General features: G+C 37.4%; 1 protein-coding gene across 1 annotated transcript in view; it reads right to left on the reverse strand.

Moving 5' to 3' along the window:
• mmp16b (matrix metallopeptidase 16b (membrane-inserted)) overlaps positions 1-17,892 on the reverse strand; it is a 52,346-nt gene that overhangs the window by 20,902 nt on the left and 13,552 nt on the right. Inside the window, exons 2-3 of the mRNA XM_056465663.1 lie at positions 6,176-6,324; positions 2,071-2,190 (exon numbers count right to left, since the gene is read on the reverse strand). Coding sequence (XP_056321638.1) covers positions 2,071-2,190; positions 6,176-6,324 — 269 coding nt within the window. The remainder of the gene's footprint in view (positions 1-2,070; positions 2,191-6,175; positions 6,325-17,892) is intronic.

The raw sequence follows: 17,892 nt of genomic DNA on the forward strand, positions 1-17,892 counted from the left end.
CTGCATAGCACTTACTAGCTGGCCTCCGTTACATGAGAATCGGTTAAAACAATGTTAGCACCTGTCAGCTTTAATTGTGGGGAAAACTGGATAATGTTGAGCTTTTGTTAGCTAATTTCATCTTCCGGGTTTTAAATTATTTTTGGGGCATGATCAAAATCGGCGATGTAGCGCAAAACTGCAAGTGGAGTGATGATGAATCGGTTTCTCATTATTATTCATAGCTGAGTTTCCTTATCCAATAAGAAGAGCCTGTTTCTTAATTATTCATGACTGCGCGTGCATTCCGAAGGCAAGACAGACCTGCCAGTGCCAAGCTGTGAGACCCTGTGTTGATGACTGGGTGAGACCGTGTCCACGGATCCACGGCACACAGTATCTAGCCGTTCATGAAGGGTCATATGTGTTTGTGTCCATGATCCTCTGGGTTTGTTGCATGTTTTTTCCCGCGATCCTGTCAGGGCCAATACAGCAAAGCTGTATGTGTGCAGCAAGCATTTTTGTCAGGAGAGCAGTCAGAGAATTGGAGAATGGCGCACTTTGTCTTTTATCAGTTGAGTTTGTCACCATTTAGACACATCGCCGTGCTGCTGTGTTTGGCTAAATCCTCCAGATGACCAGCAGGGCTAATGGTTGAAATAGGCAGGACAAGAGACCTGCTGCACTGTGTCTGCATTCAGACCCGGGGAATGAGAGAGAAGTCCTCATTTATAGTGTTTATATAAACACGATTATCTTTATAATGATATAAATTGTGGTCATGTGTATATGAAATTACGAATAACAAATGTAGCAAGACATTAAATTACTGTTTATTCCTTTGCAATTTAACTTTGTAAACTATAAAATCACACGTCTCCTAACGGTTTGTCTCATTTTGTGAGCCAACTGGCAACAGTTGTTCGCTCCCCTCCTTCTTCCCTGCTCTGCTGGCCACGCCCACTCCAGCCTCTGCTCACAGAGCTCCACGCCCACTCCTGCCTCTGCTCACAGAGCTCCACGCCCACTCCTGCCTCTGCTCACAGAGCTCCACGCCCACTCCTGCCTCTGCTCACAGAGCTCCACGCCCACTCCTGCCTCTGCTCACAGAGCTCCACGCCCACTCCTGCCTCTGCTCACAGAGCTCCACGCCCATCTCAGAGCATTTTTAAAAAAAATTCTGATGTAGGCTTGAACCGAAAGTAAGGGGTTTTATGGTCCTTCAAACAAACAAATGTTGAACGTTACTAAATTTAGTTTGTTTGTTTAAATTCAGCCCATATAAATTGTTTGCGACCCCTTACTATTAAAAAAATATTAGTAAATCCAATGAATCATTTTTTTTCACTGTAAATGTATCATTATGTCATGACTTTACTTGTAGGGACACATTATCATTAACTCATACTTAACCACTCATGAAACTCGTGTTTCATTCATTGGATTTACAATTTTTTTTAGGGTAAGTGGTTGCAAACAATTAATATGGGCTGAATTTAGTAATTTAGTATTGTCAACTTAATTTGTTTGTTTAAATTCAGCCCATATAAATTGTTTGCAACCACTTAAACATTAGTAAAGAATCATGGATGAATCATAATGAATCATTTTTGACTGTTAATGTATCTTTATGTCATCACTGTACTAAGAGGGCTACAATATACTTAACTCATTGTTAACTACTCAGTCTCTCAGAAACTTTACAGTCATGCATGTCTGTCTAGTGCAGTGGTTTGTTCTGTAGACAAGCAAAATAAATATTGCTTAAGGAGCTAATACTATTGACCTTAAAATAATTTTTAAAAATTTAAAACTGCTTTTTTATTCTTGCCGAAATAAAACAAATAAGACTTTTTCCAGAAGAAATAATATTATAGGACATACTGTGAAAAATTCCTTGTTCTGTTGTTTAAGGCTGGCTGTTTAAGGGCTGTTTTCTAGTGTGCATGTTTAAGTCAACTTATTTAGATTTCTGTTATAAATGTAGAGCTCTTTTTTTCTCACACCTTTGTCTTTTAATGCCTGTGTGATATTTATAGAGCTGATTACTAAATCATTAACACTCACAGAGACGTGACATTTGTCTCTAACCTGTATGAGATGTGTTCACGCTGCCACTTCTGTCCGGTGAGTGCATATCGCTTCTTTCTGCGGGACGCGGATCCGGCCTTCAGCTGGTCCGGTACTCCACATCTGGGCTTCTTCATCCAGCTGCAGGAGAAAGACAATTTGGCAAACCGCAAAATGAGGGTAGCTATATCTTTAAAGTACTGTTAATGTAAAAGAGCGAATGGGTTCTATCGTCAGACTGAATTAATTTGTTTGCATATATATATATATATAGTTAAACAAAAGAGTATCTCCTCTTGTTAAATCTTCATGTTAAATGCATTAAGAATGTACTTTAATTGTGCTTTGAATCTTAAAAGGACATTCTTTTAAACAAAACATTCTCTTGTGTACTTTAGTTAGTAACTAACTAACTAACTAACTAAAAAACTAACTAACTAACTAACTAACTAACTAATCAATTAACCAATCAACCAAACAAACAATAAAAAACCAACCAGCCAACTAATTAAATAACCAACCAACCAACCAACCAACCAACCAACCAACCAACCAACTAACCAATTCAATAAATAACCAACCAACCCATTAAATAACCAATCAACCAACCAACCAATAAAATAACCAACCAGTCAACCAATAAAATAACCAACCAGTCAACCAATCAATTAACCAATCAAGTAACCAATCAACCAACTAATCAAATAACCAAGCAACCAACTAATCAAATAACCAAGCAACCAATCAAATAGCCAAACAACCAATCAAATAACCAACCAACCAATCAAATAACCTACCAAACAAATAAATAAATAACCAACCAATCAAATAACCTACCAACCAAATAAATAAATAACCAACCAATCAAATAACCAACCAACCCAATAGCCAACCAACCAATCCAATAACGAACCAACCAAATAAATAAATAACCAACCAATCAATCCAATAACCAATCAACCAACCAACCAACCAACCAACCAATCAATCAAATAACCAATCAACCAATCAAATAACCAATCAACTAACTAATCAAATAACCAATCAATAAACTAATCAAATAACCAACCAACCAATCAAATAGCCAAACAACCAATCAAATAATCAACCAACCAAATAAATGAATAAATAAATAACCAATGAATAAAATAACCAACCAACGAATCAAATAGCTAACCAACCAATCCAATAACCAACCAAATATCGAACCAAGCTAATAAATAAATAACCAACCAACCAATCAAATAACCAACCAACCAATCCAATAACCAACCAACCAACCAAATAACCAACCAACCAATCAATCAAATAACCAACCAAATAAAAAAACAACCAACCAACCAACCAAATCAAATAACCAACCAACCAACCAACCAAATAACCAACCAATCAATCAATCAAATAACCAACCAAATTAAAAAACAACCATCCAACCAACCAACCAACCAACCAAATCAAATAACCATCCAACCAACCAACCAGCCAACCAACCAAATCAAATAACCAACCAACCAACCAACCAACCAAATCAAATAACCAACCAACTAACCAACCAACCAAATCAAATAACCAACCAATCAACCAAACAACCAAATCAAATAACCAACCAATCAACCAAACAACCAAATCAAATAACCAACCAACCAACCAACCAACCAACCAACCAACCAACCAAACAACCAAACAACCAAATCAAATAACCAACCAACCAACCAAACAACCAAACAACTAACCAACCCTCAGACTGAATTGTATTATGTATGTGTTATGTATAATTTGTTTTATGACATGGGTATTTCAATGCTGAGGTGGTTTATGAGCCTGTGTCCTCATAATTCAAAACTGTTCGAAATTGAACTAAATTAGATTTTTTTCACATTTATTATTTGCCACAGGTTTCCTGTGAGCGTTGCGTTTAAGGGCAGGGTTAGGGTAAAGCGATACAATAAGTGGTTTATAGAGGATTAAATACTTCATGTCAATTGGAAGCCCTTATAAATCACCAAAACAAGCATAGATGTGTTTAGTAGTTGGAGTCAAAGTTATAGTGTGAAATACATAAGCATTTAACACAAAAATATGCCCTCATCCCAGACATTAAACACCAATATTATAATAATCAAAAGTCACAATAGCAATGAATAATAATTCACGGTCACCTAATATTTATATTATCTTTTAATTAAATGTTAAAGAATCCTGGGGTTATTTCAACCCAAATGCACTTGCAGGTTGCCAGATTGACTAAACTTACACAAATGAGCATGTCTGATGATCGAACAGTACACTGCAAGGTGGTCAGCTAATGTTTATGTCTGTAATATTTATATTGTTGGCAAATAAAAAAAAGACTCATGATGATAAATGAAGTTGAACAACGTTGATTAGTTTTTACAACCCTAGATAATAGTAAGATAATAGATTTATTGATATAGCTGAATATCAAAAACAAGGCCTCGGCTTAACCTATCATCAATATACTAGAACAGAAAGAGTATAAACAGAACTGATGCTAAACACAGTGACAATGATTGGAAAATAGGATGTGGAGTCCAAGCTAAACATAAGAGACCAGAGCTGAAACGTTCAGTCTGAGTGATTCATTTGACTCAAACACAGATTTAATAAATGACTCACTTCCAGGAAAGTCTGTCATTTGTCTCCACGTGAATTAGCACAGATATAATTACCAAGGAAAATAGATATCATGTCATATTGTGTGAGTTAATGCTTGATATTTTAAGGAAATTCATCATCATTACAGCTGAGCAGGTGCCAAAACACCACCTGAGTAATTACACAGCTTTTCTGACTTTTTTTTTGGTCTTGTTTCTAGTCCAAATATCGAAAAATTTCTCAATCAAGAAGCATTTTCTAGACCAGCAAAACATGTTGTGTTGTTTTAAGAAATAATGTTAAGTCAGTTTTTCCTTAAAATAAGCTAAATAATCTGCCAAAGGGCTAAGCAAAATATATTATTACTCAAAAGGAAAAACAAGATTATTTAGCCGACCCCATTGGCAGATTATTTAGCTTATTTTAAGGGAAAAATCATTTAATTTTAGCATGTTATTTCTTTAAAAACACAATATATATTGATTGTCTAGAAAAAGCTACTTTTTAAAACAATTTCGAGATGTTTAGACTAGAAACAAAACAAAAAATCTTAATAAGAAATATATAAAGGTATATAATATATATAATATATAAAATTTGCATATAAAAAAGTTTTTAACCATTCAAATGAAAAATATGTACATTTATCTTTACTTATATTAACTATAATTTAACATATATGTTGTAACATGTTAAATGTTACTATTATTATTATTTTTTTTTTCATGGTGTATTGTCTGGCATGTTGACATGCAATACTGCTTCCGACCTCCAGGGGCATTAGGTTGATTAGCACCCTTATAAAGAGCCACTTACCATAGAGTAAGGAGGAGTGTTTGGTAGAGTGGACACCACATGCATCCCTTTTGCTACCGGCCTTCTAATTCAGTCCAATGTTTTGAGAACTATTGAAGTTATCGCTCAATTGTGAGTACATGTGTCTTTTATTTGATGTGTTATGTGTAAACAGTTATTTATGTCATTTTTGTTTGCTTGTTTTAGAAAGGACTGTTTATATGTTGCTATCCTTGTGCCTCTGGTTTGCTGTTCTCACTGGGAGATACCAAGTTTATCCAATTTCTTGGGGAGCAACACAAAACTCAGTTAAACAAGGCAAATTGTCTGTTTTTCTACAAACAACCACCTTTCTTAAGTGGTTTTATTGCACCGCTCTCAAGTGCTCTAAGTGGTCACTGACCTTTTTTTTTTTTTCCAGAAAGACTATTTAGTTTCTGACTTTGGTATATCTTGTTTATTTTTGTTGTGATTGATGGCTGTTTTTTTTGTTTATTTGGTAATAAATCCATGCATGCGTGTAAAATAAGAGTGTACAATTGATATCACTTTGTTTCAAGAGTGTTAATCAGTATATCCAAATTCTGTAGAACCCCCTCAGAGTGATCCCAAATCGAGGAGAGGAGGTGTTGTAATGTTCATGGATATAGAGTTGTAAATTTATGAACGTTTTGTGACTTGCCTGTATGTACTGAATATGCTTAAAAGTACTCACTCTATAGTATACTTGTTTAGAGTCCCTGTGATGTTTAGTCCATACTTGTGCTGCATGGCAGCAATAGCAGAATGCATGGTTTGGGCTGATCGCTGGGCGGCCATGTTGGGTGGTGTAGGGTGAAGGTAGCCATACTTCTGCAACCACACCTGCAAAACACAGAACAGACATCACAAGCCTGATCAGGGATTCAGAAACTCTGACATCAATTTATTGTGGTTTTCATCAGAATGTACACAGTTGACTCTATTGTAACGATCTAGGCGCAAAGTCTAAAGCGCATGGCGCAAAAGCATTAAGCGTGTGTTTGAATCCACTTTTGCTCTTAAGGACAGAAAAATACACTCTGCGCCCTGGCACATGGTCTAACAGGGTTGTGCTTATTCTCTTAATGAGTTCTGGGTATGTTTTGAGCATATTGTACTTTAAACCAATCAGAGTCTCATCTCACATTCCCTTTAAAAGTCAGTTAAAGGCATTTGTGGCACATTTGCTATTTACATGAACTTTGTGAGTGTAAAAACTGAACGCTTCAGCGAGAAAACAGCTAAACAGAGCATCTGCAGCGCGAGGATAAAGAATGAGCCTCCTCCATTCAGCATCTTTACTTTCTCTTTACTTTACTTTTACTCTTTACTCCTTTACTTTCGTGAAGTAATAAAACGGTGGAAACTCACTCCACTGAAGACATCCATTAGCCTACATATTTAATTTTGTTTGTTAAGCACAAAGATTTGTTTCAAAACTATTTCTAAATTCAGTTCTAATCTCCAGCAAAGGAATAAACGAACAATAAAAACGAAGTGTGGTCAAAAGCAAACAATATGAGTTATATCCAAACACACGTCCTATTTGTAGGATACGAATTGTTGAAAATCAGTGTAAATTCATGAACATGCATTCTTTTTAGCTTGGTAAAAAACACCAAATCCTCTACACTACCTGACAAAAGTCTTGTCGTCGATCCCAGTTGTAAGAGCAACAAATAATAACTCGACTTCTAGTTGATCATTTGGAAAAGTGGCCAATTTTTCCCATGAATCATCTGTTGAACTGCATCCCCATCATCACAAATACTGCAGAAGACCTACTGGAACCGACATGGGCCCAAGATTCTCATAGAAATCAGTCAAGTTTGGTGAAGGAAAAATTATGGTTTGGGGTTACATTCAGTATGGGGGCGTACGAGAGATCTGCAGAGTGGATGATCAACATCAACGGCCTGAGGTATCAAGACATTTGTGCTGCCCATAACATTACAAACCACAGGAGAGGGCAAATTCTCCAGCAGGATAGCGCTCCTTCTCATACTTCAGCCTCCATATCAAAGCTCCTGAAAGCAAAGAAGGTCAAGGTGCTCCAGGATTGGCCAGCCCAGTCACCAGACTTAAACATTATTGAGCGTGTCCGGGGTAAGATGGGGGAGGCATTGAAGGTGAATCCAAAGGATCTTGATGAACTCTGGGAGTCCTGCAGGAACGCTTTCTTTGCCATTCCAGATGACTTTAATAAGTGATTTGAGTTATTGCAGAGATGTATGGATGCAGTCCTCCAAGCTCATGATGGAGTCAGACACAATATATTTATTCTGTTTCCACTGCACCATGACTTTATATTCTATACTGGACATTATTTCTGTTAAGTGACAAGACGTTTGTCTAAACAAAGTCAGACCTTACTGTCCTAATTAAATAATAAAAAATCAAGGCATGATCATATTTTATTGTGGTAAAATACAGGTAATCTAGAGGCCTTTGCCTTTCATATAAGCCACTTCTGATACCAAATGATCAAATAGAAGTCAAGATATTATTCGTTGTTCCTAAAACCTGGATAGGGCACAAGATATCAAGAACAAGAGCTCGGGCCAGCATTTGCGTTTACTTCCTATAAATAATGCACTGATAAAAAATATAAAAAATAATAAACAATACCAGGCGCAGCTCAAATGTTTAAAGTTTACGATGCCCAAAGCAGCACTAGATGAACGCCGTTATTTTATACTGCAGGAATAATAGCTTGAACGCAATTGTGAATTCAGCACAACCAGAGAGCGATAACGCCAAAGTGTGAGCAAAAGGACATTTTATTAACTCTCTTTGTTGCGTCGATGAACTGTAATGGCATCCTACGAGAGCGGTGATTGGAGAAGAGTGGTTTTCTGAAGGTGCACCTTAGGATCATTTCATTGCGAACAACATTATGCTGGAAAGAGCTTTTAAGATAATGTACTTGAGGTCAAATATGCTTTACAGCAATCCATACTCAAAAAGGCAAAGTAACTGTTTTAGTGCTCTGCTGAAATCAATAATTCAATATGAATGTCTGTACAAGTACACAAATGATATGTAAATATATGCGTGTGTTATATAATTAAACCATAGCTGGGTTGTAATTGATTGATTATCTGGATTACATAGTAACAAAAAATCTGGGTAACACTTTATTTTGATGGTCCATTTGAGTATTAGTAGACTATCTGCTTAATATCAGCTGATACAGCTCCTTCAACAGACATTTAACTGACTGTAAGAAACTTTGCACGTACATGTCAACTTACACTAACCCCAACCTAAGAGTCTACTTATAATCTAAAGAGAATTAGTTGGCATGTAGATGCAATGTAACTTAAATTCAACAAACGACCCATCAAAATCAAGTGTGACCGAAATCACTTGTAATTAGAAGACAAACTACTTTTTATTGATTGGTTTTTCTTCAGCTTAGTCCTTTATTTATTAGGGGTCGCCACAGAGGAATGAACCACCAACTATTCCAATATATGTTTTACACAGCGGATGCCTTTCCAGCCGCAACCCAGTACTGGGAAGCACCCACAGCTGAGGGGAGAAGAGGAGCACCCATTCGTTTACATAAGTCAGAAGCTATCCCCTGCTGCAGGTATGTAGCCATCGAGACGGAAGTTTTGGCCATCAAATAGGCAGTCCTGGAGCGGTGGTATTACCTGTTTGGGAGATGGTACCTTTATGACAGATCATGTACCACTACGGGGGATGTCCTGAGGCAAGAACACATGCTAGGGTCACTCAATGGTTCATAACACTTCAGGACTTCCTTTTTGTGGTAAAACATCGGGCCGGAGCTTCCCATACCAACCGGCAGGTCCCTGTAATGTCCCTGTAAATATCATTAGTGTGAAAAGGAACAAAAGTTGTTGCCGTCATACTTCCCTGCAAAGTTATTTTACCTAGAAACTGCGGACAAAATACCACTCAAATGATGTTTTATAACTCTCTGAAACTGCCCCTTTAGGCTTTGATCCTGTTTGTCATTTTGGTGACTGTCGCTTAACATCACTTCTATTTTGGTTTTTGTTTAGTTCGTCTCTCTTTCAGACTACCAGGGGTCACCAATCTCGATCCTGGAGGGCCGGTGTCCCTCCAGAGTTTAGCTCCAACTTGCCTTAACACGCCCGCCTGGATGTTTCAAGTATACCTAGTAAGACCTTGATTAGCTTGTTCAGGTGTGTTTGATTAGAGTTGGAGCTAAAATCTGTATGGCACCGGCCCTCCAGCAACAAGTTTGGTGACCCCTGGACTAAACTGTTCCAGGAGTTTCAATACAAAAGGAAAAAATGGCTTTTGTTTTGTTTTTTGTTACGTTATAGTTGGATTAATATCCCTTTACAGCCATATCCTGTACAGTTTTGTTGTCTGAGTTTGGCGGTCGTTTCGAACTAAAATGGTCCTGTGGTATCTTACAGTGGACACGCTGTAAAAAATGTTAAAATAAAATGTAAAAAGTTAAAATTGTAGATTTGTTTAACCCAAATGATGTAGGAAATCACAAAAAAACAACAACAAAAAAATTTTCAAAATTATTTGGGTCTCAGGAGGTTAAATGCAAATGAGATGCAAAAGAGGGCGGAGCTACAAACACCTATGTGTCAGCATAGCGGGAGATTCAAAAGCAAGACTAACGTCATATGCTGATGAGGAAGAGATGGTCACTAGTGGGCGGGGCTTTCCCCCTCTGATGACACGTACAACAGGAGAATGTCAATCAAGTGTTTCTGCAGACTGTTTTTATCAAGTGTGATTATCAAAATTATAATTATTACCATTGGAAGCTGGTTATATCACAGACTCTTTCCACATAACGGTGTTTAAACTCCTTTTAAACGTGATATTTTTCATAATAAGTCCCTTTTAACTTCAATGTAGCATATTTTAAACCATAAATACTGTAGTACATCGACGTCAGCCTGCTTGTCTTGATGAGAAAGCGAAAGCGGTGGAGAGGCAGATTGATTCTCCAGCACTAATCAAAGCCGCGTCTCTAACGAACACAAGGGCTGATTACTAATTTATATGAAGAAAACACAGATGTGCCACAGAGCCGCAGGGGTTTGCTATAACCATGGTGATAAAGAGTCGTAGATAGAAGCAACTTTGTCCTCCTGCGGGCGCTGTAATCGCTCTCTTGTGCAGCTATAAATACAGAGCTCAGTCAAAAGCGAAAGACTGAATGAATGGAGAGAGAGAAGAAAAAAATATCTGCATCGTTAATACACTCAATGTGTGTCAAATAAAAGCAGAATTTGCTCTGCGGGTAAACACACGGGCGCTCTGATCCTCATGTTTATTCATGAATGAAAGGATGTAATGAAAAAACAGGCTTGATAGGTGAAAAACGAAGCGTCTCGCAAACATGATTGTATAATTAACGTCTTCTTTGCGGCACCGAAAATCAAATCTCTTCAGGATTTGTTTATGTATTGATATTAGGTTTTTATATCTTTTGCACAAGTGTAATTTATAATTAATTCAGCCAAGCAAACATTCATTTCATTTTCCTTCGGCTTAGCCCCTTATTTATCAAGGGTCGCCACAGCAGAATGAACCGGCAACTATTCCAGCTTATGTTTTACTACAACAATTATAACTATTTCACTACAACAACTGCCACCACTACAACTGTAACACGGGGAGTGACAGAGACAACTGAGGTTTAGGATCCACGTGCAGGTTTATTCAAAATCAGGAAGGCAATGGTCAACACAGGTGCAAACAGATGTATAAAGGCAGTCCAGAATCGTAGTCAAACACAGGCGAGAGGTCGGTAGACAGGCGGCAGATAAGGAGAAAGGGAAATCAGGCAAAGATCAAAAACACGGAGGAACAAGACTAAGGGAACCGCGTTGTAATGTCACTTTACAGCTAACAAGACTCAGCAAGGGAAGTGAGTGTGTGTGCTGTTTAAATAGTGTGTGTAATCAGTCTTTGACAATCCTCAGCTGGTGCAAGTGTAATCAGTCAAATTGAGGAAGCATGTGTGTTTGTGAATGGAGTGCATGTATGAAAATGTAGTCCATGAATGGCGGATTTGTAGTCCATAGGTTATTGTGACGGTGAGTGCTTACCAGCGACCTCTGGTGGTTAGAGATCGCTGGTAATCATGACAACAACAACCACAACTACTACTAATCTACTACTACAGTGACTACTACTACAACAATTACATAATTAAACCAAAGTACATAATTAAATCCATTAAAATGAACCGAAATCATTTATTAATTATTAATAATAATATACAACATTTAATTTTTAAAAAATATGTAATATTTGTAAAATTCATTCATTCATTTTTCTTCTTCTTAGTTTCTAATTTTAGTGGTCGTCACAGCGGAATGAACCACCAACTATTCCAGCATATGTTTTACACAGTGGATGTCCTTTCAGCCGCAACCCAGTACAGGGAAACACCCATACACTCTCACATTCACACTCATTCTCGTACACTACAGCCAATTTAGTTTATTCAATTTATCTATAGCGCATGTGTTTGGACTGTGAGGGAAGCTGGAGCACCCGGAGGAAACCCACAGGGAGAACATGCATAATAACAAAAAAAATAAACAAGAAAAATATAAAAAGTTCAGTTGAGTTTACGTATAAATCATAGAAAAATAGAATAAAATTAAAAAGGTAATGATATAAAAACAAAATACATATCATGTTTTGGAAAGATGTCTTTCTCGTTGATCACCAAGTCTGCATTTATTAAAGGAGAAATGCAGTAATATTCATTCATTCATTTTCTTTTCGGCTTAGTCCCTTTATTAATCAGGGGTCGCCACAGTGGAATGAACCACCAACTTATCCAGCATATGTTTTACACAGCGGATGCCCGTCATTTGGAAACATCCATACACATTTATTCACATCCATACACTATGGACAATTTAGCTTACCCAATTCATCTAGAGCGCATGTCTTTGGGGGTAACCAGAGCACACGGAGGAAACCCAAGCCAACATGGGGAGAACATGCAAACTCCACACAGAAATGCCAACTGACGCAGCCGAGACTTGAACCAGCGACCTTCTTGCTGTGAGGCGATCATGCTACCCGCTGCACCACAGTCACGCCCACTTAATAATTAAGTTAAATAATTAAGTACATTATTAAATACAACAATAACAAGATAAACAATAATAAATAAATAAATAAACAAATGCATTAGAATGAACTGAAATCAATTAAATAGTTTTTTAAAATAGTTTTTTTCTATAGTTTTATGTTCAATCCAATTCAATTTATAAAAAAATTAAGTTAATTAAACTGATTCGTGTTGGGATACCATGGAGGAATTGTGTGGAACTGTACATTGAAATGTACATTGTAATTAAAATAATTAAATGTCTTTATTTGATTTTAATATATATTTTTAAATCAGTAATTTTGTGAAAGGCGACACAGTGGCGCAGTAGGTAGTGCTGTCGCCTCACAGCAAGAAGGTCACTGGTTCAAACCCCGGCTGGGCCTTTTGGCATTTCTGTGTGGAGTTTGCATGTTCTCCCTGTGTTCGTGTGGGTTTCCTCCGGGTGCTCCGGTTTCCCCGACAAGTCCAAAGACATGTGCTATAGGTGAATTGAATTAACTAATGGTCGTAGTGTATGTGTGTGAATAAGTATGTATGGGTGTTTCCCTGTGATGGGTTGCAGCTGGAAACATAAGGTGGATAAGTTGGCGGTTCATTCCACTGTGGCAACCTAGATAATAAAGGGACTAAGCCAAAAAGAAAATTAATGTATGAATGATGAATTAAACGTTTGAATGATAGTGTATTCTTAAATGCAAAATCACTTGAGTGAACTACATTGTACTTAATAATAATTTCATATCTCACCAAATTTACCTGGTTGTCCAGAAAAATTATTAACTCTCTGTAATAGATAATTTATACAACAATTAATAAAAAAAAAACAATTAAGAGTGATAGAAACGCAAATAAGTTTATTTTTTTGAATTTCCTGACGTTAAAATAGGATCCAAATCCCTCCCGTTTTGATGCCCACCGCAACGTGACATAGAAGTGTGGTTTCCCCGCCCACCCATTTGATTGACAGATGCATATTAACATGTGTCTATAGTACTGCGTATAATCATATCAACAAGACAGGACGTGCGCAAACCAACTGGGATTAAAAGATCTGTTCAGCTCTCTGTGATCATCTGCACCTCAAGAATGAGTTTCACAAGTTTAAAACATTTTCAAAACAGTGCAGGTTTGTAATATATACAGTAAAATCGCTAGTTGAACACAAGCTGCAACCTCCCACTCTCCCTCGGGAAGCCAATAAGGAAGTAACTAAAACTGCAATTCATCGACTCGCCTCCAGGAAGTCCAGGTCATTTCTGACTGCAATGGGAAATTGGCCATTTTTACAGCTGATAAAAACATGCTTACAGCCTGGTACAAATGATGGCTTTGGTGTATATAGCCATGATTAACCTTCATGACAACTGTGAGGGGGGTGAATTTTTTTTATAACTCATCCGTTTCGTTTTATTAATTTATATTAAGTCTGCATAATTAAGGGCGTGGCCACTTGAGTGACAGCTAGGTCTCGCTGCTCACTGTCTCGTCTCCTGAGCTGATTACGGCTAATTAGCCGTTAAACTCGGCATATACATCGCATTTTTGTGTTGGTTAATGCTTCTTTACACAGTCAATTGCCTTTTGGGATTATTTCCTACAATTATCAGATGATATGGGATGCTGTGTGCACTTAATTGTGCTGACAAACCCTTCACGTGGCCTCCGTTTCCCTGGTGAGTAAAGTTATATACTTGTACACCATCTCTATAAATGTGTGTGTTTATTTAAGATCATTTATCATTTATAATGTTCTTTAGAGCTGTTATGCCCTCCAGAATCTGACAGATTGATTAGCTGTAGGCTCTAGAACAGTCATCTGAAGCGTTGTCATACAGTGTTATGCCTGGATTTCATCAATAGTCTTGCATTTACTAACACAAACTATATCTGAAGTGTTTGGAAGTAATTCAGGTTTTTCTCCTGTTGAAAAATGTCATAAGAACAATGCTTAGTGGCTCAATGTATTACTACAGTGTTTTTAAAAGTCTAAACACTTTATTGATATAGTGTACAGCCAAGCACATGTGGTCAGAACACAAACGAGTCGCAGGTAATAAAGTATTAAGCGTTTCTCCCAAAGTAAGCTCTGTCTAAACCAGGTCTAAGCAAATTGCCAGCACGTGTCTGTAGCTCCGCTCACTCTCCGCCTCTTTGCCCTTGTTTGGTATCCCGCCGTGGGTGCGATGACGCGTGAACAAAATGGCGACGGTTGGCCGCGCCTACTTTTAGCTTCATTTGCGCTCTTTAGAAACCTATGGGTGACGTCACGGATGCTACGTCCATATATTTTACAGTCTATGGTTGAACACCACAGCCGCATAGTGTCAGTACTTAAGTTGGTGGACTTGAATCAGGTTTATTTTGTACATTAACATAATGGATGTCCATACAGCAGTGTATATTAACTTGTGTCCTGTAACATTTGCCGTGCAAAAAGAGTACAAATCTAAACGTGTGTCTCTGTGTGTGTCCGCGTATTTTATAATAAGGGATATAAGGGAGATCTGCTTCATTCTTGTCTGTCACTATGCTGTTTATCTACATGAATGCTATTTGCAATGCAGAGAGATCTCTATGGCTCTGACACGCATGTGGGAACGGTGGGCGGGAGGGAACCAGCTCATTTGCATTAAAGGCACAGGCAACAAAAACAGCTAAAATGTCATAACGTTGCTCACCATTTCCAGATTTAAAACGGTCAAATAAATAATCTGATGGGTGTTTTGAGCTGAAACTTTACAGACACATTCTGGAGACACAAAAGACTTGAAATAAGGATAAAATAGAGGCCCTTTAAAGTTTTTTTTGTCTTGTTTCTAGTCCAAATTCTTAAATCAAGAAGTAAAATAATCTGCCAATGGGGTAAGCAAAATAATATTTTTATCAATTAATAAAATAATATTAATATCAGTTTGCTTTATCCCATTGCAAGCAAATCCTGATCTAGAATAAGGTTTGATGTGAGAAGCGAGCTGCTGGAGGCAGGTTTTGTTGACGCTGAAAGTGCTTAGTCATTAGATGATGGTGCGCATCCTGTCACGCTCTCACCCTGGCATGACAACATGAAAACGATCAGTACCCAGAAGCTGCTGCCACTTTATAACAGATGGTGGAGACTGACGGAAAATGGGCATGACGAGATGATGATGAAAAACATCCTTCTGGCGGACGCTGGAACAACACCGTTCCTTATGGAGACCCTTGAGTGGATCAGCTCAGATGAAGATCCAGCAGAAATACGTGATGTCCTGGATGAGAGTAAGGCATCTGATGAGAGGCAGACCGTGTGCTGCCTTTACATATTCTATAAGCACCATCAAAATGTCTAGTCATTTCTATCTGCAATCCTGCATCAGTAAGTACACTGTAAAAAATGTCAGTGAAAACTACAGTAAAAAACTGTAAAACAGCGACAGTAAAAGACCAAAATAGCATATAATATATAAACTATCTCTAATAGTATATAGTAAATAATCACCGTGTTACATACATTAAATCACCGTAATTTAAGAAACGGTATATAACTTTCATTTTCACTCGTGAGGCAGTTTGTTCCAGCCCTCCAAATTGTGTGATCAAGACATCAAAAATAAATGTAGTTCAGTGGAAAAGCGGCTGCTATAGTTATGAAGTGACGTGCGTCTGTTCAATACAGCACGAGCTGCACTTAAGGGCTGCGCAGAGAGTGAGTCAAGTGACATTAAGCGAGTGGCGCGAGCAGCCGAAAACATTTGAATGTTTGTAGAGAAGGCCTTTTGTACAATGCACTGATACCGTTAATAGGGATGCAATGATTTCCGCACGCAAGTTCATTATTTCCAATGGAAACGTGCGCATATTGTGAGCGGTGCGCCCAAGCGGACCGTCGCACTTGCAGCTTCCAGATGCCATCCACCTGCTTTCTTTTGCTTGCAGTTATTTTTGTTAATCTGTTTTAATTATCATCCTTTACACTAACATTGCTTTAATAGGAGATTAACTCTGCATTTATTAATAGTTACCTGATGATCTGGGACCTTTAGTCTGGACAAACTTCTGTGTGTAGTTTTAGATAAATGAGAATAATTTTGAATAATTGGTGAATAAATGTGTATGAACTGTTTACAGATATTTTTAGCTTGTTTTGACACATTTTTTTTTATTTGTGGCAAGGAAATAATTTGTTTGGTCTGGTCAGAGAAGAAAAATCGTAAATCCTAAGTGTTGAGCCCTAAAAATTTATGTAAAAAAAAAAATAAAAATCTTAAGGAGGTATATGGACATAACACATAATCTATTAAAAAAATAAATGATTTAGAACAGTTGAACAATGAGAGAATGATGAGTTTTGGGTGAACTCTTGAAGTCTTTTGAATATGTCAAGCTGCTGTGTTCAACCCACTGTGATGTTTTTCAGTGAATATTAAATTACTGAAAGAGCTGCAGTTTGTTTCATATTTTATATGTTTTAAAAGTAACTTCAAGGTAAAGTAATTAGTAATCTGATTACTTTTACATGAATCGGATTACAATTTTCCAGTTGTAATCAGTAATTTGTAATTGATTACTTTTTAAAAGTAACTTACCGAACTTCTGGCAACCACAGCTGCCGGTGTTTTACCATATATTATACCTGTTACTTTTTACAGTATACTATTTTTGATGGTAGAAAACCTGAAGCTTTTAGTGAAAATTGTGCTGACTACTGTATAATCTATTATTCTCAGTCATACAGTTTTTATTTCTATTTTGTTTCTAAGTAAAGACTAAAATAAGTCCAATTACAGTTACAATTACACTTTTTTAGATTAAATCAGAATAGAATTCCAGTCTTCGCTTGTTATAAATACAGAATAGAGTCTGTATTTACGCAGCGGATGCCTTTCCAGCTGCAACCCAGTACTGGGAAACATCCATAGACTCTCATTCACACACACACTTATACACCACGGCTAATTTAGTTCATCCTATTCGTCTATTGCGCATGTGTTTGGATTGTGGGGAAAACTGGAGCACCCGAAAGAAACCCATACCAACACGGGGAGAACATGCAAACTCCACATGGAAATGCCAAATGGTTCAGAATGGACTTGAACCAGCGACCTTCTTGCTGTGAGGCCACAGTACTAACCCCTGAGCCACCACATCGCCTCAAAAGCAAAATTTTATAACTTAATAATTGCAAATATTGCAAATTCCATGCAAAAATGTCTACCCTGTTCACAGTTATGGAAGAGGTTATATTAGGATAGAATAGAATAGAATAGAATAGAGTAGAGTAGAGTAGAGTAGAATAGAATAGAGTAGAGTAGAGTAGAGTAGAATAGAAT

The sequence above is a fragment of the Danio aesculapii genome, chromosome 2, assembly GCF_903798145.1.
Source record: "Danio aesculapii chromosome 2, fDanAes4.1, whole genome shotgun sequence".
Lineage (NCBI taxonomy): Eukaryota > Metazoa > Chordata > Actinopteri > Cypriniformes > Danionidae > Danio > Danio aesculapii.